General features: G+C 33.4%; 1 protein-coding gene across 3 annotated transcripts in view; it reads left to right on the top strand.

Annotated features, from left to right (window-relative positions):
- Nucleotides 1-27,588, top strand: part of ZFR (zinc finger RNA binding protein) — a 74,128-nt gene that overhangs the window by 30,428 nt on the left and 16,112 nt on the right. For 2 of the 3 annotated variants that reach the window (XM_032470642.1, XM_032470637.1), the window contains 11 exons: nt 556-747; nt 1,272-1,563; nt 3,457-3,650; nt 5,292-5,411; nt 6,445-6,590; nt 10,065-10,227; nt 11,292-11,497; nt 12,272-12,422; nt 14,337-14,478; nt 19,062-19,159; nt 20,024-20,119. In XM_032470642.1, coding sequence (XP_032326533.1) covers nt 556-747; nt 1,272-1,563; nt 3,457-3,650; nt 5,292-5,411; nt 6,445-6,590; nt 10,065-10,227; nt 11,292-11,497; nt 12,272-12,422; nt 14,337-14,478; nt 19,062-19,159; nt 20,024-20,119 — 1,800 coding nt within the window. The remainder of the gene's footprint in view (nt 1-555; nt 748-1,271; nt 1,564-3,456; nt 3,651-5,291; nt 5,412-6,444; nt 6,591-10,064; nt 10,228-11,291; nt 11,498-12,271; nt 12,423-14,336; nt 14,479-19,061; nt 19,160-20,023; nt 20,120-27,588) is intronic. The other variant, XR_004316251.1, reaches the window with a different exon arrangement.

Below are 27,588 nucleotides of genomic sequence, written 5' to 3'. Positions count from 1 at the left end.
CAGCACAGATACTGTGTGAAAATGCATACTGGGTTTTCTCAGATGCAACTGACTTTTCTAAGTCAGTTTTATAAATAAACATGCCTGTTTATAAAGAGTCTTATTACCAAAGAGTAACTCAGTAACTTTTTTTTTTCTTATATGGCAGACAAATTTTCCCTCCCTCATCTTAATCCTATAGTTAAATAATTTTTTGTGGATTTTTTGTGTGTGTGTGTGGAATTTGTGGAACTCTTATTTTCTATCCAACAATATGCATAAGTAGTAAAAGATACACACTCTTTAAAACTAAGAGCAGTTACCCTATATTGATATTTGGGCTATGTATGAAAGTCCTTTGTAAATCAAAGTATTAGATAAATGTATACTTAAACAAGATACAGACAACCATAGATATATCACATATGTAGGGAAACCACATGCTCCTGTTCAGTTGCTTTTAAAGTTGTTTAGTGCTCATTTGAAAATTAATATTAAAGATTAGAGAATTGAATAATTTCAGATGATGTAGATAGAAAATTAGTGAAGCAAAGTTTATTCTTTTGTTTGAAACAGACTTATAAAGAACATTTAGAAGGACAGAAACATAAAAAAAAAGAAGCCGCATTGAAAGCCTCACAGAATACCAGCAGCAGCAACAACTCTACTCGTGGGACTCAAAATCAGCTACGTTGTGAGCTCTGCGATGTGTCTTGTACAGGAGCAGATGCATATGCTGCCCACATTCGTGGTGCTAAGCATCAGAAAGTAGGTGTTTTTTCCCACACACCCGTATGTCTTAACTCTGTTTTCTTTTCCTTTTTCAATGGGAGGTTTAAAGTAAAGGAGGCTTCAAAATTTGAAAACTTTGCATTATAATCCTTGCTTATATGCCTAATATACATAAAGATAACATCAAATAGTCATTGCTTAAAGAAGGAAAGCTTGGAGACCTTTTTTTAAATTGAACTAGATCACTTATTCCAATTGGAAATTGAGTCATGTGATTGTTTTCCTCGTTTTGTCTTGCTTAAGTCTAGGTTGATATGCCTGTGGCCAAGTCATTTCATCTTTCTTTGCCTTGATTTCCTACCTGGTGGTAGATGGAATACGTATCCATATCTGCTTCACAGATTATTTTGAAAATAATGAGTTTTTATCTTAAAATGTATTACAAAAAATAAAGAAAAATATAGTTACAACTCTCATTTTATAGTGTCTTTTAGACAAGCTTTTTTTAAAAATCTGCACTCTTGAGTTTCCTGACAAATAAATATGCTTTTATTTTGTAGGTGGTTAAATTACACACAAAACTTGGTAAACCCATTCCTTCAACAGAACCAAATGTTGTTAGCCAAGCTACTTCTTCAACAGCTGTGTCTGCTTCAAAACCAACTGCCTCTCCTTCAAGCATTGCAGCAAGCAATTGTACTGTGAATACTTCATCAGTTGCAACTTCTTCAGTGAAAGGTCTTACAACTACAGGAAACTCATCTCTTAATAGCACAGCCAACACTAAAGTATCAGCAGTGCCTGCAAATATGGCTGCCAAGAAAACATCTACACCCAAAATAAACTTTGTTGGCAAGTACTAAAGATTCTCTGTGATCCTCCTAACTGTTAAAGTGATGTTTTTCCTCCATTCCAGTACTAACCCTTCTACTTACAATCTTGTACCAGCTTCTCCTTTTCTGGGGCCTTATTCAGTCACATATCTGTATTTTTCCTTGAATTTTTTCAGTTCTATAATGGTTTCTTCTCTCTTTACTTTAGTCATCAGGTATACCTGTGTCTTTCATAGTTTTAAATATATATATTCTTATTCTTCAGGCTGTTAACCTAGTTCTTATTTTCTCTACTTCTCTATTTCCTGTCCAGTCTTCAGTCTCTTGTAGTGTTTCAACTTTATACTTTTCTGAAACTGCTTTCAAGATTCCCCGAAGACCTAAATGCCAGATCAGTTAGCCAGTTTTCCATTTCATCCTGTTAACCTCTAACATTTGACACAGTTGACTGCTATACCTTAAAGCTTAAGATGCATCTTTGTCGCACTATTATATGTCCACTCACCCCCTTTTCAGGTATTTTTATTGGTTTCTTGCCTTCATGTTCATTAAATGCTGGTGTTCCTAAGATTCTTATTCTGGCTCTCATCTCACTTTACTTACTCAATATGCTTGAATGGTCTCATCTATTCTACTTTGTGTGAAGTGACTTTAAAATCATTTGGGCAAACTCAAAACTCCCACTTGAGTTCTAGAATCATATTTTAGATATTTCCTGGTCATTATCTATATAGTTCTGTTGATGCCTACCAATGTCTCATTCTAACCTGTTATCTCATCACAAAAGTACCATGAAATAATCTCATAAAATTGCTGCTTTTTCACATTGAAAACTTCACTGACATTATTTCTTCTTACTTACTGCCTCCTCTAGTTATTTACCTAGTCCTTTTGTTTCTATCACTACAATGTTTCTCCAAAACGTGTCCTTTCCTCTTCATGGCCACTGCCTTATTTTTAAGCCTTTAAAGCCTCTTCTTCAGAGCTTTGTCTCTTATTGCATCCAGCCTCTCCAACACCCTTGTCAAAGTCATTTTATTAAAATATGTTTTTATTAAATTGTGTTAGTCTCCTGCTTAAAATTTTTCTGTGGCCTTCTGCTTGCATATAGGGAAAAAAAACTGTATATTCCTTAATTATGTCATCCAGGGCCCTTCATAATTTGACCCCTGCCTCATATATCATCACCTCTACCTGGATAGTAATTCATACTGAATTACTGAGTCGTCTTTGAATTTGCCATAGTCTTTTTAACTCCATGTTGTTATGCTTTTTTTTTTGGACATACTATTTTTTTCTGGTTAGACATGTTCTCTTCTTTCTGCCTAGCCAGTTCATCCTCATTACTCTTCTTTCAAAGCCCAGCTCAAGTGTCACACCCTTGGTGAAGCCTTTTCTAACTGGATCAGGTTAAAGGGTAGTGGCTTCTTTCCTCTACATTTCCACAATACTCTATTATACTTACTGCAGCACTTACCATATTGTTATAATGACTTGTATCTTCCCTTAAATTGTTGGCACCTCAAAGGCAGCTACACTGTCTTATATTACCAGAACTTAGGACAGTGGCCAGTTCCTTGGCAGTGATCCAAGCATGAATTAAGCTTGGACTCTACCATTTCAGGTACTTGCTATTTACTTTTAGGTACTTGATGTTTTAAGAGCCATGGTGAGGACAGAGAGGACCATTGGGTGTTGGGAGGTAGAAAAGGGGAAAAAGATACATATTTCATTAATAGGATGAAAAAGGCAAGTGATGCATGTGGTTCTTCAAAATTTCTGATCCTGTTGTATGTCAAGCAGGGGTTTGACTATTGGTAGTAAAGATCAGAACTTTATCTGAAGTTTTTGTTGTATCAGGTTATACATTGTACAGAGAGAAAATGACTGTAATTCTTTCATGCTCTTTTAGGTGGTAATAAACTGCAGTCAACAGGAAATAAAACAGAAGACTTAAAAGGAACTGAATGTGTTAAAAGCACTCCTGTCACTTCTGTACAGATTCCAGAAGTAAAGCCAGACACAGTGTCAGAATCAGTCACACCTGCATCTCTTGCTGCTTTGCAGAGTGATGTGCAGCCAGTGGGCCATGATTATGTGGAAGAGGTATTGATTTGAAAATACTACGCTATGATATTAGATAAAGGAAAGATGTATATCAGTTTGTTACAAGCATGCTTTACATGTAAAATTAAATTATATTCAATTATATTTTAAATTTAGGGTTATTTATGAAGGAATATCAAAGGAATCTTTGTTGAAGGCCTTTTTAAAAGCCTGCCCTGTAACCTTGCCTAAGTGACATGTTTTTTTGTTTACTTATCTCTTTCCCTGCTGACATCATCACTGTGATGTGAGGTAACTTTCCCTTTATTTGGCAGGCGTTCTTTTAATGTATCCTTCTATCCTGAACATAAAAAGTAAAAAAAAAAAAATTGTGAGCAGCAAAAATGTTGACAAAGGATCAATATTTCTCTTTCTGAACAGTCATGTAGTTTCATTTATAAAATTGGGGTTACTGATTTAACAGATCCTGTTTATTTGATTTCTCAAGCTGATTAGAAAGCTATTCCTGTTGTACAAGTAAAGGAACTCAGTAAATGGAAGATGAGGGAGCATCAGAGGGGCTTGATAAATATTTGCTGTTGGCAGAAAGACGAACATACAATGGTGTAGTCCTTCTCTATTTTCACTGCGTTGTGGAACATAAGTTCTTGGAGCTTCAGTGTGCACATATGTAACTTGGATGTCCAACAAAGTTGTGAAGATTAGATGAAATTAAAGTTCCTAGCACAGTGTCTAGCATACAGTTGATTTTTGACAAATATTTATTTATTCCTTTTTCCCATCAAGAAAAATTACATACTGAGTTCTTTGTTTACAAGATAGAAAACTGGTCACAGTGAAAGAGAATGTAACAGTGAATGTATGTATGTTCATGTATAACTGAAAAATTGTGTTCTACACTGGAATTTGATGCAACATTGTAAAACGACTATAACTCAATAAAAAATGTTAAACTTAAAAAAAAAAAAGATAGAAATCTGGGCTATGTAGTTTGGAAGTAATTCACATGCAATTTTAATTTAAAGTTAAAGCTCTTAAAAGAGTAAGACTTGATTATCTTAAAAAAAATGTACAGCCAGAACATCTTAATTGCTAATAATACTGGTTAAGTAATCCTTGCCTTCAGAGAATTACATTCAGAGCCAATGTTTAAGACTTGCACAATTTGAACTTAGAATTTGTTGTAGACTTTTTAATAACATCCTAGTCTACTTGTCTTCCTAACTGGTTGTTCAGTGAGAAAGAAATTGACATTGGTTTTCCATAAGGTAATAAAGCTTGGGCTTTCTAGAAATAAACCAGAATAATACCTTTATTCATCTTTATCTCCATTTCCAAGAACAGTACCTGGCCAGTAGCAGGTATTCAGTAAATATTTATTAGAGAATTCAAGGTATCTAATTGCATTTAAATCTAAATGTTTACATGTAAACAGAAGTATTAAAATTAATTACAAAAGCTAAGTACATGCTAACATCCTACGTGCTATAGTTAAAAAATTCTAACCTTTATTTCTATAGATTATCCTTTTTAAAAAGTACCGACATTGCCTCTTTTTTTTTCTCACTCCAAATTCTAGAAGTTATTTACAATTTCAGAGAGAACCTGTGAGGTTTTACGAATGAAATCTTCAGCTGTTAACATTCCTGTTGTGATTCTTGAATTTTTTTCCACGTCAAGGTACGAAATGATGAAGGAAAAGTGATTCGATTCCATTGCAAATTATGTGAGTGCAGCTTTAATGATCCCAATGCTAAGGAGATGCACTTAAAAGGGCGAAGACACAGACTTCAGTATAAAGTGAGTAAAATTTCAGCTTTTTGTGTGTGTGTGTGTGGTTTGAAACATTCTAGATGCAAAAACAAAGTAGGTGAATATAACTCATTAAGTCCATGAGCTCCCACTCTAAGATTGGCTTGTCATATCTCACTGAGATAAATTCAGATGTTTGGGTTTTATTGATTAGTTTGTTATACTTACATGAGAACGATATAATCATATTTCATTATTTCTGGTGACAGTGGCAAAATAAAACTATAACATTGAGCAGTCGTTCAAAAGATAACTGCATCAAATGAAGTGCTTGAAAGAAACATCAGGTCTCCATTCATTTCCTTTGTTTGTTTGTTGTTTGGGGGGAGTAATTAGGTTTATTTAGTTATTTATTGTAACAGAAGTACTAGGGATTGAACCCAGGACCTCCTGCATGCTAAGGATGCACTCTACCACTTGAGCTATACCTTCCCCCCCATTCATTTCCTTTATTTGGCAGAATTCCCACTTAAAATGAATTTTGAGGTGAGGAATTCTTCATTGAAAACACTGCAAATGATAAGTTAAATCTAAATATTGTATTTAAAGTTTTTAAGTTAAGTTGGACTGATGCACTAGATTCATGTTTTCTAAACACAGAAGTGGTAAAAATTTAAAAAGTCTGTTAAAGGGCAATACTTTTATATGAAAAGAAACTTTTTAACCCCACACTCAGACACCTAGAATTGTTTATTTACAAACAAAGGAAAATTAAATATTCATCAGTCCCCTAAGGATTTCTTTTTATTGATTAGCCCTAGGTTATGTACTTTTTACATACTAAGTGTATAACTTTAAACTTGGACACTTAAGAATTTGGGGGATAGGAAGGAAAAAATGTTTATTAACGTATTCTGAATGTTTCCTCTGATTCAGCTTATTTACTGCTTTTACTCTTATAGTAGGAAATTTGTAGCTAAAAGCCTCTGTAATGAAAGACTGTGGGATTGTATAATTTAAAGATATGTGTGGATTGTTGGAGAGGTTGCTGGTTTATCAAATGTCTTGTCCGTATTAACAGAAAAAAGTAAATCCAGATTTGCAAGTAGAAGTAAAACCCAGTATTCGAGCAAGAAAGATTCAAGAAGAGAAAATGAGGAAGCAAATGCAGAAGGAGGAGTACTGGCGAAGAAGAGAAGAGGAGGAACGCTGGAGAATGGAAATGAGGTAGTATCTTTATTAATACCACGATAAGCAGTTTTAGCTTTTCTAGAAAACCTTAGCTATTCTAAGTGTGTGACTCCCATTCAGAGCAATCCAGATTTCTTTACTGTGCTTTTAGTTTTCACTTCTCAGGAAGGTCTAGGAAATAAATGCATTAGAATTAGGTTATTGGCCATTCTAATATTTGATCATGTCCTTGATCTTAGGAGTTATGTTGGAAAATGGTATCTTATATATATTAAATATATGAAGGAATAGTTCAATATTGTAAATAAATACCTCAGTTTAGAACAAGCAAAATAGAACATTTGGTTACATGATAAAAATATCCTGAATATAAGATTTAATAAATTCTAAACATTAATATTGTGTGGGGTTTTGTTTGTTTTTAAGAAACTTCTATTATAAAAACTTCAGAGGCTACAGGAAAGGAGAAATGAGAGAACATTTCCCAGGAATATATAAATGTTTAGTTTTATTGATACAACTGGCATGTCTTGAAATGGTACACATCATATTTGCAGAGTTGTGCAACCATCACCACAGTCAATTTTAAAACATTTTTGTGATCCACAAAAGAAACCAGAAACCCATTAGCAATCACTCCCTATTTCCCCCTTAACCCCTCTCTCTACCCATAGGCAACCACTAATATACTTTCTGTCTCAGTAAATTTGCCTATTCTAGAGATTTTGTATAAATGGAATCATAAAATATGTGGTCTTTTGCATCTGACTACTTATATTGAATGTAATATTTTCACAGTTCATGCATGTAATGGCATATATCAGTACTTCTTTTATATGGATGAATAATATTCCATTGTAGTAATGTACCACATTTTGTTTATCTATTTGTCAATTGATGGACATTGTGGTGGTGGTTCCACTTTGGGACTACTGTGAATACTGTTGCTATGAGTATTTGTGTGCAAGTTTTAAAATACAACTATGATAATATGAATAGAAACATAATGTATGTGTATTTTATAACCCACTTTTCATTTACATATAAACTTTTTTCAAGAAATTAAGCTGAGGTTAATATTATCTTATTTTCCATGGCAGCATAGTATTCTCTTGGATAAATACAGAATTTTCCTTATAACAAATTTCATATTGTTAGATATTTAGGTTGTTTCCAGTATTTCCCTATTATAATTATTATCCTGACTATCCTTGAGGCTATATCTACAGATCATGATTAGTTGCTAATAATAAAATCCCAGAAACAGAAATGTTTGATTGACAGATACCTATACTTCTGCCTCTGCTGGATTGTATTACTTAGTGATTCTCAAACTTCTTGGTCTCAGGACTTTTTATACTCAATAATTATTGAAGACTCCAAAGAGCTTTTGTGTATGTGGGTTATAACTATCAATATTTACCATATCAGAAATGGAAACAGAAATGTTTAAATATTTATGAATGTGTTTTTAAGTGACATTTAACTATATTTGTTTAAATATAATTGATAATTACAGTATTAGGTCACATATATTTATTAATATAATATGGTGAATAAACATAATATGGTAACTAACTTTCTTCCCCAGAATGATGAGAATGACATTGTTTTACATTTTTGCAAAATTCTTTATAATGTCTGGTTTAAGGTAGCATGATTCTCCTATCTACTTCTGTGTTAAACAGATTGTGAGAACGTGTTTTGCCTATAAGTAACTCCACTATACACTCATAAGAAAATGAGGATGGAGAAGGCAAATGTGTTGATATTATTATCAAAGTAATTTTAATGTCATGAATCCTTCTGAAGATGTCTCAGGGACCACCTGGGGTCTGTGGACCACACTTTGAGAACTGCTGCTATAATTTATTAAAATCTCTGCCAGTGAGAAAGTGAAATATGAAAGCCAGTTTTGTTTCAGTTTAAATTGTTTGTATTATGGGTAAATTAAATTTTTATTTCATGTTTAACCACTTTTCTTCTGTGAAGAATTGCCTATTCATTTTTTTAACTTACCTGTTGTTGATTAACTATTAACTCATTAAGATGTTACCTTTAAGTAGTCTTTATTGTTATTTATGTATTGATTTTTTTTTTTAATGTATGAAGTTTCTGTCTTTGTAATGTGCTGGAAATTCTTCTCTATGCCTAGATTATGCAGTTATTTCCTCTTTCCTTGTTATATCAGATATTTTTTAAGCACTTACTGTGTGCCAGGCAGTAGCACATAGAGTGTTACGCACCAAGTATGAATTGGTGAACAATGGATAAAGGTCCCTGCCCTTATTTAACTTAAACATCTTAGTTATAACAAACAATTTGAAACTGGAATGAGCGTGGTTTTCCAGAGCCTTCAAGCTGTTTTCATTCATTTTCTCTTAAGGCCTAAGTAATATAGAAGTTTGGTTCTATCAGTCCTAAGTTGGATGACCTGAAATGCACTGAAGAAGTTGTTGGTTTCTAAGTGCTGCTTGAGAAGCATGGTTCTTTCTTATGTTTTGTATTAAATAAATTGGTCTAGTAAAAACTTAACTGCTATCAAAATTTGCTGTAGAGACATGATTTCCCTTGCGAGTTATTAGTATCCTGGTTTGAAGCTGAAAATGAGGATAGAACCGAGAAGGGAGAGAGTCAGATGGTAAAAAAGAAATTGGATTCTAAAAATGTTAATCATTAAAGCAGAGGCTATGTACTGGCTGCTCATAGTTCAAGTTTAGCCCATGGATGTTTTATTTGATACACATGGTATTTTTTTGATGCCAATATGAACCAACATTTAAAGGTCATAAGATTTCACAAAATCCTGATGACTTTTGGATTACAATCTATATTCCCTTATGGCAGTAATTAATAGCTACATTGGGGCTCTTGTCTCTAGCCAGAACATGCATTTTCTTCTTTACCATAGCTCCCATCACCCTTAATATGTCCCCAAGAGTGAGACCAGATATGAGTTGCTACTTACACAGGCATATGAGTTGTTTTTCCTCATAGTGGAAAAATAGTTTTGTCTTTCCCTGTATCAGATGGGGAAATTGAAGATAGTCTTAACAGTCTCTCTCTAAGAAAAAGATAGGAGAGAGCACATTTCTTTGGAGACATGAAGAAAATTCCTAAATGTGTGCTTTGGGTCTTTTACTCATACACATTATTTGTCTGGATACATCAGGTAGGCATTTAAGCTTACAGTCTCTCTCTTCAAGAGGAAGAGGTTGGAAGGAACTCTGAGGTTTCTGGTGCTTGTTCTTTTAACTTTGTCCTCAGGCTATTAAGTTTTGTTTTGCTTTTCTCTTTTTTCCATCTCTTTTCACTTGGATTCATTTCCATTTATTTCTAGATGAAAGCAAATAAAGGTAATCAGATAAAATAGGGGAAAAGGTGTTAGCTAGACTGATTGAGGGGTTTTTTTTTTGTTTGTTTCTTTGTTTGCTTTTTATATCATTATCGTTGCAAATTCCTGGGGTGTATTTTTCTTGCAGGCTTACAGTATCACTCTCTATGTTTCAGACGTTATGAAGAGGACATGTACTGGAGAAGAATGGAGGAAGAACAGCATCATTGGGATGATCGCCGCCGAATGCCTGATGGGGGCTATCCTCATGGTCCCCCAGGCCCATTAGGCCTTCTGGGAGTCCGACCAGGCATGCCTCCTCAGCCACAGGGGCCCGCAGTGAGTGTCCGCTTTGTTTACACAGGGGATGACAGCATAAGACTGAGTCAGCATTAGAAGGTAACAGTTTGAAGAGATAATTCTTAGACCTAATAATCTCTGAATTTCAGCGTAAGTTTTTCATCTGATTTAGAATTTTCCCTCCTTTTACAGGTTCTCAACTTGTGTCCTGATGTGTAAGGACTTTAGAGAATTTCCATGAATCTTTCTCACTTTCAGTATAAGCTGCAGGAGGAGAGCTTCTTTTGCCAACTGTTCTTTCACATAAGAGATTTTCTTGCCTTTGTTGTTCTTTAGATTATCAAGAATAACTAATTTTGAAAGCAACTGCTTTGCATTTCAAAATTATTCTTATTTTCCCATTACCAGTGGCTTAGAATTTTTTTTTTCCTTCTTCAAATCCAGAGCATCTAAAACCTACCATTACTTGTCAGTTGAGTACAGGGTAAGAGGCAGGTAGTAGTTCAAGATGAGCACACAGTGGATGTATTAGGAAAACTGAGGAAATATCTGCATCTTGAGAATTTGTGTTCTGTGAAAGAGGAGACATTTGGGTTACGAGGAATATTTCCTATAAATTCAGACTACAGAAAACAAGAGGATTTTTTTTTCCTCCTGTTTCTAGAGATCACTTAGAAAGAAACAGCAATTTCTGTTTAACCTATTCTTTCTCATTTGTATTTACGTAGGATAAGCATTTTCAAAACTTGTTTTATTAAAAGCAAAATGCTTCAGAATCACTGGTTTTTAAAGTTGAGTAAAAAGTTATTTTCATAACCTTAGATGGTGGGTTTTATAATTTTATTTGTTTAGAAGCAAAACATGCTTGTATGCATGCATACATGCATACCTGCATACTCACTCTTGTTAGTGTAGCTTTGCATAGTTTACATTTTTGTTTTTACTGAAATGGAAAAAAAGAGAAGATAGCTTTAAATGAGCATTTTGCATAATTGACTTTCTTATTTAAAAGATATGACAAACATATGTATAGCTGAAAATAATAGTTTACTTTTTCTCAGGAAACATTTTTTAAAATGAAGTTACCTGTTTTTCTTCTCCAGCCGTTACGTCGTCCTGACTCATCTGATGATCGTTATGTAATGACAAAACATGCAACCATTTATCCAACTGAAGAGGAATTACAAGCAGTTCAGAAAATTGTTTCTATCACTGAACGTGCTTTAAAACTTGTTTCAGACAGTTTGTCTGAACATGAGAAGAGCAAGAGCAAAGAGGGAGATGATAAGAAAGAGGGAGGTAAAGACAGGTGTGTTTTCAGAAAGTTTTTTACTTTGTATATTTTTGTTTTCCTTTATGTGGACTTCTTATACTTGAAATAAATGTTACAGAGCCTGAAAATTCTCTGATGTCAGTCTGCATGTCTTATCATGCTTGTGTTAGATATTTAATGTATTCAGCGGCTTTTTGCTAGAAAGAAAAATAACGTAATTTCATACAATCTCCAACCTTGTAAATGTATTTGTTTTAATTTAAATTATTTAAAAACTTACATAAAACAAGTCTATTTTCAAAGCAGCCTTTATAGTTTTCCAGTTGCATTCAGCTCCTATTCAGTTTTTATTTATTTGTTGCATCTGCCCCATGTTCATCTCACCCATGTTTTAGCAACTTCTTTTTCGTTAATACATTGACCATAAACATGAATAAGCCCAAGCTTTAGCAACAACTTTCGTATCAAGTTTGTATTACGATCTCATAACTTTTCATTTTCCTTTTACCATTTGGAAATATTTTTGTGTTATATTAAATATGACTTTCCTTATTCTAATTTGTAAAATGAGACACAGAAAAGCATTAATGTCCTTTGCTTTACATTTATTCCTGTGACAACATAGCTCTTAATTTATTAATTTATCCATATTTCTTACCTACGTGAAGGATACTAAAAATATTGAATGTTTTTATACTGTATTTGATGAAAATTTTAATAATATAAAATTATTTCATTTACTATTGTGTGTTGAGAGATTATCATGGTTCTGGTTGAGAAAAGAAATGTCATAATTTGATTTCACTGCAGAGCTTTAAAAGGAGTTTTGCGAGTGGGAGTATTGGCAAAAGGATTACTTCTCCGAGGAGACAGAAATGTCAACCTTGTTTTGCTGTGCTCAGAGAAACCTTCAAAGTCATTATTAAGCCGTATTGCAGAAAACCTACCCAAACAGCTTGCTGTAAGTATTATGGAAATGTTCATTTTTACCCCGTGTCTGGTTCAGAAATTTTTGGCAGGACTAAATGTGCTTCAGCTTACCTAAGCCAGCCTTTTAAAGTTTTGGTTTGAATTTCCAAGTTGAGGTTTTTGCTTGATTGTGCAAATTGGTAGAACTGTTTTCTACTTTGTGTTTTTAGAGTTTATAGTGCTTCTCTTTGGCATGAAGCCATCTTGCTAATTTATTTCAAAATATAAAATTGCAGCACATGTCCTCTTGTTTTTTCCCCAAGATTTGAATCATAAAAGAGAAGACAGTTATTCGGGACAAAAAGTGATTTCTTTTTTTTAAACAAAGCCCATATACAGTGAGCTTAAATTTTTAGAATTCATGAACCTCTTCCCTATTCAGCTGAATACATGTTTTTAATAGAATGTATTAATTAAAATAGAGAATCTTTCAAAATTTGAGTTTCCCCAGTTTTATTTTGATTGCTTTTGATTTTCTACATGTTTTAATGATAGGAATTACTTCTCACTTTCTCTGCCCAGCACATTGTGGCAGTGTACGATTAATAGAATATCTCCTTTTGGTCCTACAGAAACAAACCTTTTGTTTTTTAAGTTTGAATTTTTTTTAATGTTATACAGTATCTTGTCAGAATCGCAGACAGATTTAAAATAAAGATTCCTTGAATAATGTATAAAACTTACTTAGATATTTGAAATCCAAGCGTTGACATTTCATTGGTTATATGTATTTGATAAGTAATGTGAGAATAAATAGTACCTGACCACAGCAGAGCAACTGATAACAAAAGCTTAATTATTAAATTTAAGCCCTGACAATTCTGGCACTTACTGTTGTTTGCTTTATATTACCATCATTCCAGATGTGAAGTTTCTATGAATGAGTCTTTTAAGTCATGAGAATTGTCATTGTGTCTCTGCTTCTTACCCCTCTGTGGAGGCTGCTAGGGCAATGAAGGGGAAGAAGGTTTGAGGACCCTGAGAAAAGTATGTAATTTGCAGGAAACAACTTGGTCCCAAATTGTGGTGCTTAGTGAAACTACAAAGCAGGAAATATTATATCCTAACTAAATAATTAACAATTTATTCAGTAAGTTAAGCAATTAAACTAAAAGCAGAATACTCTTTCCAAATCAGTCTGTACTTGTATAAGTGGATAAGCAAGAGAAATAGCATTAATTCTCATCATCATTGTCATAGTTATAAAGTTTATATAATACTTCCTATTTACCAGGCACTGTTTTAAGTACTTTGTGTAGTTAATTCATTTATTCTTCCAGTAATTCTTCACATTATTAATAAAGTAGCAGAGCTAGGATTTGAACCTAGATACTATGCTATAAATGCACCAGGTAATTTCTGTAGAGTCTTCATTTGTTCATATTAACTGGGGTTTATTACATGTGTATTCAATTGCAATGAATCCTGGTTTTTCTTCTGTTGATCAGGACTTTCTGCTCCCTGATAAAAATGTAGATCTGTTGATTTCACAGACATGGTACAGTGGGAATGGTTGAATTATGATTGCTGTTAGTTTCAGGTATCTATTTTAGTCTCACTCAAATTTTGCAAATATTTGGGTACTTAACCACCAGATGCTATTAGAAAAGTACAGTAATAAATAGGCAGTGTTTCTTTTATCCAGGAATTCATCATCTAAGAGGGACACAGACATATGCAAATAACTCATATGATACAAATAATGGTAAACATTAGTTCAATAAAGAATTCTAAAAGGAAAGAAGAGCAAGAGATTTATAATACTTGTACATGTTACAAGGCTTCTTGGGGGATCTAGTTCTTATAAAATGGTTAAGTTAGTGAGAAAATGTAAGAGCCATAATGAAACTGCCTTATTTGATAATGTTAAAGTTCCATCTAATTTCTTGTACTTTTCATTATATAGGTTATAAGTCCTGAGAAGTATGACATCAAATGTGCTGTTTCTGAAGCGGCAATAATTTTGAATTCATGTGTGGAACCCAAAATGCAAGTCACTATCACCCTGACATCTCCAATTATTCGAGAAGAGAACATGAGGGAAGGAGGTTGGAAAGCCATTACACATTCTACTTTTAATTAGCTTTTTTCCCCCCATTTACCTACTCTTTAAGATGGCATTAAGCCCTAGAAGGCAACATGCTGGCATTACATATGAATTGGATAGATTTGACTTATATAGCAACCAGTTCTACCTAAGATCATTTCCCAGATCTTTCATTGTCTTTTTTGTAATGTACTTTTATATAAAATAACTCATGGTATTACTGATTTTCTTAATTTTTTTTTTTCTTTTCTTGCTAACCTCAGATTTCTGGAAAAAAAGTTCAAAATTGTTAACAGCACAGTTGACCCATGAAAAAATTAAAGAAATGTTGCCAGTAAGGGGCCACAAATTTAACTTTTAAGAAGCTCTTATTCTTGCCTTATCTTAAAAAAAGACAAGAGAATTTCATAAATAAAATTGGTTAAATATCCATAACAGCTTAAGAGACATTGATGTGTATGTAATCATGGATTTGGCTTGTCCTGAGGTAAATATTTCTAGTTCTCTGAGGTTGCTCTTTGGTTTGGAGCACTTTCATAAATGCAGAGCATCCTAATGCACATAGATTTGGGCATCTGACCCCACTATTATAGTAGAGATACTGAAAAATAAATGGTGTCAGCATAGTTAGTAAGTTATAGTACAAGGTTTTTAAACTTACTTCACAATTATAGAATATGAAATCTGCTGGTGCCAGCAATGTTGCTTTAGGGACTGTTCTGTAACATTTTCAAAGCTTCAAAAGCTTTTAAGCAAAAAAGCATGGTCAGTGTCTGCCGTATGTTGGTTCTGTTGTTTTATGGGTCAGATAAAATTTACTTTGTTTCCTTTCATGTTGTTTTTGTACATCTTGATTTGTTGAGTATAGAATTACAGTCTACACTAATATTTCTTTGTGATAAGGATAGAGGAAAAGAGAATACTTAAATTAATTTTGTCTCAAATAACATAAGTAGGCTCTCAATTACTGTCCCTTTAAATTTGTTTTTTTTTTACGACAAATCAGGTTTGTTTTTTTTTAAGGCACTGGGCTTTCCACAACCCAGGAAAAGAACATTTTTATTAAAAATATCATCACTGGGAGATGTGTCTAACCTTGCATACTATGTATATATACCATATCAGGTCTTGTATGTTGTATAACATCTTATGAATAAATGAGGTTTATGTAAAGGATCTTTTATATGAGCATGAGTTTCCACTCAAGGTCTGTCCATGGATATTGCTGGAAAAACAGTTCCTGAGTCAATCTGGTCGATTTATATGCAGCATATGACTCTTAGGATTTGAAAAAGAAATCTTAGAAATTACGTTAAAAATAACAGTTGCTGTACCTTTACTATAAAATTATACTCATATAACCATTTAACTTTATTTCAGAGCATATTTTGTCCAATTATATTTAGACTTAATTAAATTTGTGTGGTATCAAGTCATGTTATTATGTTGCAAAAGTTTGAAGTTAATAGTATGTATTTGTAGTGGTCTTCAATAACCTATCCCTTCTAAAGGAAACAAAATTACATTTTTGTCTGACCCAGATTTGAGTTAGAATTATTATTCTGAATTTGATATATATTATGGTGAGAGAAATGATGAGTTCAAAATTGAAAGATTTTACTTGAAGACACTGAGCTGAAAAGTTGGATGTGCAAAAAATGTAGAAACATTGATAGTGTTCCTTGCTGCAGATATCTGCAGTAAACCATGTCTTTAGCTTCATTGTGAAGATTGCTGCAGAATAACGGTATGTATTCTCTCTCACTGCAGCTCCGAATGCTCTGTGTCTTAAAATCATTTAAAGCCTATAGCTTGCTTTGGGGAGTTAGTAAAGGAGTAAGGAAGGCTTTGCCGGAAGAGCACTTGTAAATCATGAGACTGGCGACTTGCTCATAGTTGTCATAGCCTCTTAATGTGTAATGGTCCTGCTTAATACCAAAAATTATTTAAAGGAGATGATTAAATTGCCCAAATAACTGTTAAACACATGACAGATCTATTTTATGGTACTGTGTTTGACAGTTAAAACATTAAACATTTAATTGACTTGAAGCTTGAAATGTTCAAAATGCTCTAACCCTTGCTACAGAATCTCTTCTGCAGCAAGTCAAGTATTGTGTGTGTTTTTTTCCACCTGTAGCTTATCAGGCCCGGTCCAAAGCCTTCTAGCAGAGGGAATTGATTCCTGTCAGGGGTTGCTGCCAAGACATCGGAAGGATTTTTGACCAAGGTTTTCAAAAGCTCAGTGTCACATCTGCCATTTGATAAAGGAGGGACTTTGGATACAGAGTCTGGCATTTGTCTTTTGTGTGGCTGTTTTGTTCGTTTTGTCTTTGTCTCTTCTAGAATTGAGCAGTGTTCACACTAGTTTTTAAATTGTTGGGTGGATTATACATTTTACATAACCATGTTAATTTAAATTAATATATTCCCATTAACTTTTAATCATAAAATAGTGTGGACACAGCATGTCTTCTAACTGGTGATTAACCCCTTAAAATTTATGAAATATGTTTTTGTAGGGTAAGAATTTGCTTTTTTTTCTTTTAATAAATTAACTGATTTTTGTTAACTGGGTATTAGGAAACAAGGATTATTTTAGTACAGTATATCTAAGGGGTTAATCCACTTGAAATATAAAATGGGTGCAAAAATCCACACTCAAGATTGGACAGAAATTTCCCACTTATAGCTCTTAATTCTTTTATAATTGCAATAGGTGTCTTGGCATCTTTGAATAAATTCTAAAGTTGTGAATGCTTGTGTAGAAAAATAAATTATTTCTTACATATTGGAGGAAATTAAAACGTTGTGAATTAATATTAGAAATTCAGAAACACTTTTTTTAGAAAGAGATTGCACATTGTCACCTATTTGCATTCTAGCTTTAGCAAATGATTAAAATAATAAGGGACATGGAAAGTGTTCTTCAGCATGTTCTGTAGCCCTGCTTTGGGGAGTGGTTTTTTGTTGTTGTTTCTTTTTTCTTTTCTTTCTTCTTTAATAATTAGCTGTGCTTTCCTATGTTCTTTTCCTCTTCTCAGAATAGCCCATTTAGTTCAGTATATTTCTGGATTAAATAGTTGGTCTTGCAGGTTTTGAGATTATTTATTAATTTTTAAAAATTACTGACTTGATAGTTTCTTTTTAGTGCCCAGATTCCTCTTTCAGCGTTCATTTTCAGAATGCCACACAGTGTTCTTTGATTATCTGTAAATCTCCCTTCTAATACATCTTCTGAAAATCTGTGCCATCTGATTATTTAAGGAGTAAGAACTAAGAATAGAAAGCCCAGACAAGGGATAGAATTCTTCATTGCTTTTAAAATATGCTTTTTTGTTTGTCATCTACTCAAAATAAGGATGAGTATCTTTTAAGATTTCTGAATGCTCATGTAAAAATGTATTATCAAATTAACTTGCCAAGAGTTACAATAGTACTCTTAAAATAAAATCATCTTTAATATTTTTTCATCATATATTTCTTCCCTCATATTCATTTGTTATCATCAGTGATTTATTAAATTATATCCTAAATGCCCCATAATTTTGGTGCTTTTTGTCTAGAAGACTGTTAAATTTAATAGATTACTTGCCTGGTATATAATTTTCCTATATATAGAAAATTTTTTAAAGTCACCAAGAGTTGTGAATTCGATTGACTTACTTAATAGTTTGATTAGCAAATTTGATTAGGAATTTTTATACATGTGTTTAGATGAATATAAAACTGGCCCTCCAACTAATTTTATCAATGTAAACTACTTGCCCTGATTTAGGTTCAGATTTTCTTAAATTTTATATAGCTCATTTATGTTTTAATACAGTAATCTGATTCAAGTTTTAAAGTCAGTTATAACCAATTTTAAAGAATCTACGTATTTATCATCAAATCATTCTGCTTACTGCATCTTTTCTATTTCTGTACTTACTCTGTTTAACCATGCTAGTTCCTATTGCCCCTTTCTACTTCATTCATTATTTTTCTCCAATTATTCTTTGAAATACTTTATGGGAATTTTGAATTCTAAAGGGCATTTTGTATTCCATTACAGCTAAAATTCTCTTTTGGAAGAGAAAGCTTTGAACTCTTCAAAATGCCTGTTTTTTGGCTCTTTTTTTTTTCTATGATTATTACTGCATTAATCATCCCATATTTATCATTAGTTCTTTGCTATATTAGCTCCAGAATAACCTATGATCATTTAAAATGCTGAACAAACTCAGTAGGTTATTGTACATTCTCATTTATTAAAGTGGATTTTTGTGTTCCCTCTTGTCTTGTCTTGTGGTCTCCGTGCTGGTGCACTGTGTCCAGTATTCCTTCCTTTTGATTTTATTTTGGTGGGTAGGGTTTATATTTGCAGAAATTATTTATTACACCTCTAAATTAAAGAGTTTAATTCTCCTCTTGATCTTCATATTGGATTATGTAAATTTGTTGAAAATAACTCCCTGGGTACTTTAAAGTGCTGATAAACTCTCAAATGGCTCATGTGACACTGATGCTACTTTAAGGAAGTGTCTTGCTTACCTGGTCAAACACCCATTCCTCACTGCATTTTGCCAATTCAATCCATTTTAGATGTAACCTCGGGTATGGTGAAAGACCCACCGGACGTCTTGGACAGGCAAAAATGCCTTGACGCTCTGGCTGCTCTACGCCACGCTAAGTGGTTCCAGGTTCGGAACATCATTTTACTTTTCTCTTGTAGCCTTATGAGAGAGTAGTTCAGTACAACATGTTTAACTGTGTTTAAACATTTCAAAAGATTGCTCAAGCAATACTATTTAAATTAAATATCAGAAAATATGTTGACATAGAAAGCTGGGTATAAAGATCTGCATATTGCAGTTACTATTAATTTGACGATAAACTCAGGTTTGGGGGGTGTTTTGTAGTTCGGGTTTTTTTATTTTTATTTTTAGTGACTATATTTAAAGTTGACTTGTTTAGGAACATCACATGTTTTTGTATATATATTATATTCCATAAGGCTGCAGATAAACTTTGCTTTAAATAATGGAATATGTGTTTAAAGCTTTCTGTATAGTTTTAAGATTTTTCCCCCCTCTTTCTCTAAGTTAATAAGTGTAGGGAATGAAAGGTGAGGAAGCAGCTGTTTGGTTTAGTGACTTTGCAGTCATGCAAAGGCACAGAAGGGAAACCAAACAGATTTCCTTAACCTTTCAGTCCCTAGACAAACTTTTTAGCTCTTTACTTTTTCTTTTATTTCTGATGTAGGCAGACTTTTTTTTAAGTTTACTGTATTGAATGAACACAGGTCAAGGTTCACAGGGGATCAAGAACAATTATTCTTGTATAATCTGTTTACTTTGACCTAAAATATCAGCTTTTAAATACTAACCTTGGTATAAAATATTGCTGTAAATGGCAGCTCATTGAATCCAATTTTAACTGTGGTTATTTTGTTTTATTTTTATCTGAGCTTCCATTGAACAGTGGTATTTTAACTTTTTTTTTCATCAAGGGATATTTTCAGTATTTCTAAGATTAATTCAGTTGGTTTTTGTGTTGCTCTCAAGGCTAGAGCTAACGGTCTGCAGTCCTGTGTGATTATCATACGTATTCTCCGGGACCTCTGTCAGCGAGTTCCAACTTGGTCTGATTTTCCAAGCTGGGTGAGTAGTATGTAACTGAACAGTGTGAAAAATAAACATTAAGGAAATATTTCTACAGCTTTCTTACAGCCTCATCTTGCATTTAGTTATCAACTTCATTTTCATTTCCTAAACATAGTTTCTTTCCTCTTCTAGTGAAGCACTAGGGGGGTCTTAGAGTGTTTTAATTTTCTGAGACTTGCACTTCGTTTTCTTTTTGTATTTTTCTCTCCCCCAGCCCTTTTTTTTTAAACTCTTCTCACAATATTTATTACTTAAAAAAAATTGGTACAATTATACATAAAGGTACAAAGAAAACTAAAAATAATTACTAATCTCCCTATGTAAGGTTTTTTTTTGACTTTTTTTAAAATGTATAAGTTTAGGAATTTTAAAAATTCAGAAATATACATTCAAAAATGCATAAGTTTAGAAAATTCAAATAATGCAAAAAGGCAAAAAATAAGAAACAAAAGCCTTCTTATTTAAGGGCAAGTTATCTTGACGCAGTTTATGATTTCTTCCAGGAACAAAAATGCATGTGTATGCATCATGTATGTTCCTGTTTTTCATTTATGTACAAATATCCCTTTGATGTTGAGTTACTTTGGTTCCTAAATAGCAAGAATTCAGATAGAGAGGGATTCATTCAAAAATATAACTGAACCTACTGATTCTAGAGTTGTGTTAGGGAGAGTTGAATAGCCAGGGTTGTCTAATTCTTTTTTTTAACACAGGAGTGTGTCATGCTGTTTACTCTGACATGATATTTGCTTCTTTGTTACGTTAGACGTATCAATCTTCTCTTAGTTTACTAAGTAATTTTGAATCAGAAATGGAAATTGAACTTTATCAGATAATTTTTCAAGGTTTATTGATGTGAATGTATAGTATTTCTTCTTCAAACTGTTGCATTTTGTGATTGCGTTTCTCTTAATAAAATACATCTTGGAGCGTTCGGAGAGCTGCATTAACTAAGTGGTGTTCCCTTTGTATGGATATGCCGTATTTTATTTAAATGGTGTCCATTTAATGGACAATTGGGTTGTTTGCAGTCTTTTGCTCACACATGCTTTTTTCTAGAGTTTTTTTCCCCCTAGTCAAATTATATTTTCTGCAAATGTGTGTATATACATAAGTTTATTTTTAATATGTAGCAAAGTTCCTGGAAGGATATATCCCAACTTAAGACAGTGGTTGTCTCTGAGGAGTGAAAGGAAGAGATGGTTAGGTTAGAGATCTGTAATGTTTGGGTTTTAGTAGGATAAAATATACATATATTACTTGTATAATTAGGAATAGATTTAAAAATCATAAATGGGCTAAAGATGGATCCAGTATATGTTTTTCCAGATCAGTTGCCAGTTAATACCATTTTATTTAGTAGTGATATTTGTTCTCCCAACCCCCAGTTTGAAATGTCACCATTATCATAAACCAGTGATTCTCAACCAGTGTCAGTTTTGCCCTTCAGGGACATTTGGCAGTGTTTGAAGATATTTTCAGCTGTCAAAACTGTTCATCAGTAGCTCTAAGAATGAGAAACACTGTAATAATCCAAAGTTCCTTTTTTTGTGAGCCTGTTTCTGCAGTCTTCATTCCTCAGTCTTTGTTCTTCTCTAGTGCTAAAACTCTTTTAATTATTAAAACTTCATAGTGTGTTTCAAAATGCTGATTGTCCTCTTCATCACATTTCTCCCTTTCCATTCTGTGCCGCTCACTATAAACACGATGTTACAGCGAAGAATTTTTTTTGGATTTTCTTATATGTTTCTTTTTCAAGTTAAATGAACTTGATAACCATTTTGTTCAGTTTCTCTAACGTTCTCTTGATGATTTTTAAGTAGTAGTGCATTGAATTAATAGATAATTTGTGGACTGTCATCACTTGTATAATACTGACTCTTTAGCTAAGAGTATGGGATATCCTATTTATTGGAATTAATTGTATGTGCTTATTTAGTTTTCAATAGGTTCTGTTTTGTTTATGTTTTGTTGATGATAGTTTGAACCTAAGTATGTATCTTTCAGAGTTTTTTAAATTCCATTTTCTGGTTATTATATATAGTAAATACATTAAATTTTGTAGCCCACCACCTGACTTCACTCCTTTATTTGTACCAGTTTTTTTCATGTGATTCTTCTGGGTTTTCTAGTCTTAGAGCCACATCTGCAAATGATATTTTGCCTCCTTTCCAATATTTTGCCTTCTTTCTCTTCTCTAATTTAATTGATTCTTCTACAATAAATGTATAATAAAAGAAACAATACTTTACATGCATGTTATATTCTGACTGCATTGAAATTACTTCTAGTATGTAAAGTATATTAAGTATGGTGGGTAAAAAAAAGCCTTTTATTTGAGATATTTACTTCTTTGTAATGTTAGAAGTATCATTCTTCTCTTAGTTACTAAGTTTAGACCAGAAATGAAAATTGAATTTTATCAGATAATTTTTCAAGGTTTATTGACATGAGTATATAGTTTTTCTTCAACCTGTTTATACTCTACATTTACAAATAGATTTCCTCATATTGAGCTACCTTTCATTCTAGAGATGATTCTCATATATATAAGGATAATCTTAATGAACTGGTAGTCTACTTAGGAATTTTGCAGTGACATAAAACAAATTTTTGTAGTTTTATTTTTGTCCTCTGTGAATCAATAGCGTGTGCACTTTGTAAAAATAATTTTGAAGCTTTCTTTCTCTAAACTCTGAAACCATTTTTAGTAACATCAAAACTATCTGTTTTTTGATAATTTATTAAATTCATGTAACATCATCAGTTCCCAGTCCCTTTTAAAGGGGGTAGCTCTTTCTTAGTTTCTTTTATTGTGATTAATTGTTTGTTTAATTTTTCTTTCCCCTGGGATTGATTTTGGGAACTTATCTTTTCCCAGAAAAATCAACCAATTCAGCCAGATACTTAGATTTTTATTTAATACAAGTTTTTCTCTCTTAGGGTCTTTTAAATACCCATTTCTTTTGCTTTTAATTCTTTAATTGATTGAATAAACTAGCCAATAATAGCAGTTGCCATATAGGAGCAAAATGACATAGGAGTGTTTCAGTATTTATTTATGATCAGAGTTCACTGAATTATTAATAGGTTTTAAATGTAAAAATTTATGGATGTTATATAACTTTAAATTTTTTAAGTGTATAAAAATATAAGCATTGTACATTATTATTCTACTTCCTTCTTCCTTCAACTTCAGTTCCTTCAGCCAAGGTGCCCTTGAGGATATTTCTGTTGTAGTAAGTGTAAGCATCAGTGCTTTTTTGAGAATGGGCTCTCAGGCCACTGCTGGCAAATCTTGGAGTCTGGAGATCCAGCAATGCAGATGGCCTTGCTCTGCCCTGTACCTTACATTTCCTCTTTATCAGAGAGAGCCATCAACTTCAAGGGGCACTCTCTCCTCTGAGGGTGCAGAACTCTAAGAACTGAGTGGAAAAGAGGAGGATGTACAGGTAAAAGGAATTGGAGGAGCATAGGCCGTAGCAGGGTAATGATGGGAGAATCAAGGAGGGCAAAGCTGCTGGCCAGTCTTTGAAATCATGTACATGTAACATAAAATACACCAGTATTTTGATAGCTTAAAGCACACCAAAATGTCAGTTTTTTGACATTTAAAAATCTCTGTTAGTATTTTATTCTTTAGTCAGTGGTTTATTTCATCTCCTCCCAACCCCTCCTGCCAAGAGCCAGCTCCTTGAATTTAGCTACCAGATCTACTAACTTTATATTTTCATTGGGTTTATTTTCGTTCTTTTACAAACTTCTTGAATTGTACACTTGTTTCATTCACTCTTTAATTATATAGAGATTTTAAAGCTGTAATTTAAGGCTGGACACAGGTTTTTGGCTATATATGTAGTATTTCCTCTTTATTTTCTGTGCAATCTGAAACTCATTTTAATGTTATCTTTAAGCCAAGAGTAGTTTTGAGGGAATCTTTAAATTCTGCGTGACTGGAGAAGGGTTGCTTTTGTTTTTGTAAATAACTTCTACTTTTTGTAGCATGTAATCCAATAAATATATTCCACTATTTGTAATTTTTGGAATTCAAAGTTTTCTTTGTGGTTTAATATGTACAACTAAAACCTATGAGCAAAATATGTTCTCAACGAGGTACGTGTATATATAGCATGTAATATATACCTCTTCAACTTCATCATTTTGTTCATATCTCCCATTTCCTTTTTTTTTAACTTTTTTTAATTCAGTTATTGTCATTTTACAATGTTGTGTCAAATTCCAGCATAGAGAACATTTTTTCAGTTATACGTGAACATACATACATTCATTGTCACATTCTCTTTTGCTGTGAGCCACCATAAGATCCTGTATATATTTCCCTGTGCTACACAGTACAATCTTGTTTATCTATTCTACATTTTGAAATCCCATTCCCACCCCCACCCCCCCGTCCCCCTGGCAACCACAAGTTTGTATTCTATGTCTATGAGTCTGTTTCTGTTTTGTATTTATGGCTTTTTGTTTTTTGTTTTTTAGATTCTGCATATGAGTGATCTCATAGGGTATTTTTCTTTTCTTTCTGGCTTACTTCACTTAGAATGACATTCTCCAGTAACATCCATGTTGCTGCAAATGGCGTTATGTTCTCGGTTTTTATGGCTGAATAGTATTCCATTGTGTAAATATACCACATCTTCTTTATCCAGTCATCTGTTGATGGACATTTAGGCTGTTTCCATGTCTTGGCTATTGTAAATAGTGCTGCTATGAACATCGGGGTGCAGGTGTCATCCTGAAGTAGGGTTCCTTCTGAATATATGCCCAGGAGTGGGATTCCTGGGTCATATGGTAAGTCTATTCCTAGTCTTTTGAGGAATCTCCATACTGTTTTCCACAGTGGCTGCACCAAACTGCATTCCCACCAGCAGTGGAGGGTTTCCTTTTCTCCACAGCCTCTCCAGCATTTGTCATTTGTGGACTTTTGAATGATGGCCATTCTGACTTGTGTGAGGTGATACCTCATTGTAGTTTTAACTTGCATTTCTCTAATAATTAGTGATATTGAGCATTTTTTCATGTGCCTATTGATCATTTGTATTTCTTCCTTGGAGAATTGCTTGTTTAGGTCTTCTGCCCGTTTTTTGGATTGGGTGTATTTTTTTCTTATTAAGTCATATGAGCTGCTTATATATTCTGGAGATCAAGCCTTTGTCAGTTTCATTTGCAAAACTTTTCTCCCATTCTGTAGGTTGTCTTTTTGTTTTACTTATGATTTCCTTTGCTGTGCAGAAGGTTGTAAGTTTAATTAGGTCCCATTTGTTTATTCTTGCTTTTATTTCTATTTCTTGGGTAGACTGCCCTAGGAGAACATTTTTGAGATGTATGTCAGATAATGTTTTGCCTATATTTTCTTCTAGGAGGTTTATTGTATCTTGTCTTATGTTTAAGTCTTTGATCCATTTTGAGTTGATTTTTGTGTATGGTGTAAGGGAGTGTTCTAGCTTCATTGCTTTACATGTTGCTGTCCAGTTTTCCCAACACCATTTGCTGAAGAGACTGTCTTTATTCCACTGTATATTCTTTTTTTGGGGGGTGGGTAACTAGGTTTATTTATTTTTAGAGGAGGTACTGGGGATTGAACCCAGGACCCCGCGCATGCCAAGCATGCACTCTACCACTTGAGCTATACCCTCCCCTCCACTGTATATTCTTGCCTCCTTTGTCGAAGATTAGTTGACCAACAGTTTGTGGGTTCATTTCTGGGCTCTCTATTCTGTTCCATTGGTCCATATGTCTGGTTTTGTACCAATACCATGCTGTCTTGATGACTGTAGTATTGTCTGAAGTCTGGGAGAGTTATTCCTCCAGCCTCTTTCTTTCTCTTCAGTAATGCTTTGGCAATTCTAGGTCTTTTGTGGTTCCATATAAATTTTATTACGATTTTGTTCTAGTTCTATGAAATATGTCCTGGGTAATTTGATAAGGATTGCATTAAATCTATAGATTGCCTTGGGCAGTATGACCATTTTAACAGTATTGGTTCTTCCAATCCAAGAGCATGAGGTATCTTTCCATTTTTTTAAGTCTTCTTTAATTTCCTTAATCAGTGTTTTATAGTTTTCCGTGTATAAGTCTTTTACCTCCTCAGTTAGATTTATTCCTAGGTATTTTATTACTTTGGGTGCTATTTTAAAGGGAATTGTTTCTTTGCTTTCTTTTTCTGTTGATTCGTCGTTAGTGTAAAGAAATGCAACTGATTTTTGAATGTTAATCTTGTAACCTGCTACCTTGCTGAATTCTTCGATCAGCTCTAGTAGTTTTTGTGTGGACCTTTTAGGGTTTTCTATATATAGTAACATGTTATCAGCATATAGTGACACTTTTACCTCTTCTTTTCCAGTTTGGATCCCTTTTATTTCTGTCTCTTGCCTGACTGCTGTGGCTAGGACTTCCAAGACTGTGTTGAATAGGAATGGTGATAGTGGGCAGCCTTGTCTTGTCCCAGATTTTAGTGGGAAGCTTTTGAGTTTTTCACCGTTGAGTACTATGCCGGCTGTAGGTTTGTCATATATAGCTTTTATTATGTTGAGATATGTTCCTTCTATACCCACTTTGGTGAGAGTTTTTATCATAAATGGGTGTTGAGTTTTATCAAAAGCTTTTTCTGCATCTATTGAGATGATCATGTGGTTTTTGTCCTTTCTCTTGTTGATGTGATGTACACATTGATTTGCGTATATTGAATCATCCTTGTGTCCCTGGGATGAACCCCACTTCATCATGATGTATAATCTTTTTTATGTGCTGTTGGATTCTATTTGCTAGTATTTTGGTAAGGATTTTTGCATCTCTGTTCATCAGTGATAATGGTCTGTAATTCTCTTTTTTGGTGGTGTCTTTGCCTGGTTTTGGTATCAGGGTGATGGTAGTTTCATAGAATGAGTTTGGGAGTATTCCCTCTTTTTCAGTCCTCTGGAAGAGTTTGAGAAGGACTGGTATGAGTTCTTTATATGTTTGGTAGAATTCCCCAGTGAAGCTGTCCGGTCCTGGACTTTTATTTGTAGGGAGGTTTTAAATTGCTATTTCTATTTCATTTCTAGTGATCGGTTTGTTCAAGTGGTCAGTTTCTTCTTTATTCAGTCTTGGTGGACTGTATGTTTCTAGAAACTTGTCCATCTCCTCTAGGTTATCCATTTTGGTTCCATATAGTTTTTCATAATATTCTCATATGATATTCTGTATTTCTATGTTACTTGTTGTGATTTCTCCATTTTCCTTTCTTATTTTGCTTATTTGTGCTGTCTCTTTTTTCTTTGTGAGTTTGGCCAGAGGTTTGTCGATTTTATTTACTCTTTCAAAATTCCAGCTTTTGGTTTGATTGATTTTTTTCTGTTGTTTTTTAAACCTCTATTTTATTTCCTCCCTGATCTTTATTATTTCCTTCCTTCTGCTGACTTTTGAGTGTTTTTGCTCTTTTTCTAGTTCTTTTAGCTGGTGGGTTAGAT

This window comes from Camelus ferus, chromosome 3, assembly GCF_009834535.1.
Source record: "Camelus ferus isolate YT-003-E chromosome 3, BCGSAC_Cfer_1.0, whole genome shotgun sequence".
In the NCBI taxonomy this organism is placed as follows: Eukaryota; Metazoa; Chordata; class Mammalia; order Artiodactyla; family Camelidae; genus Camelus; species Camelus ferus.
The sequence above is the reverse complement of the archived record's forward strand: the minus strand, read 5'-3'. Positions and strand labels throughout refer to the sequence as shown.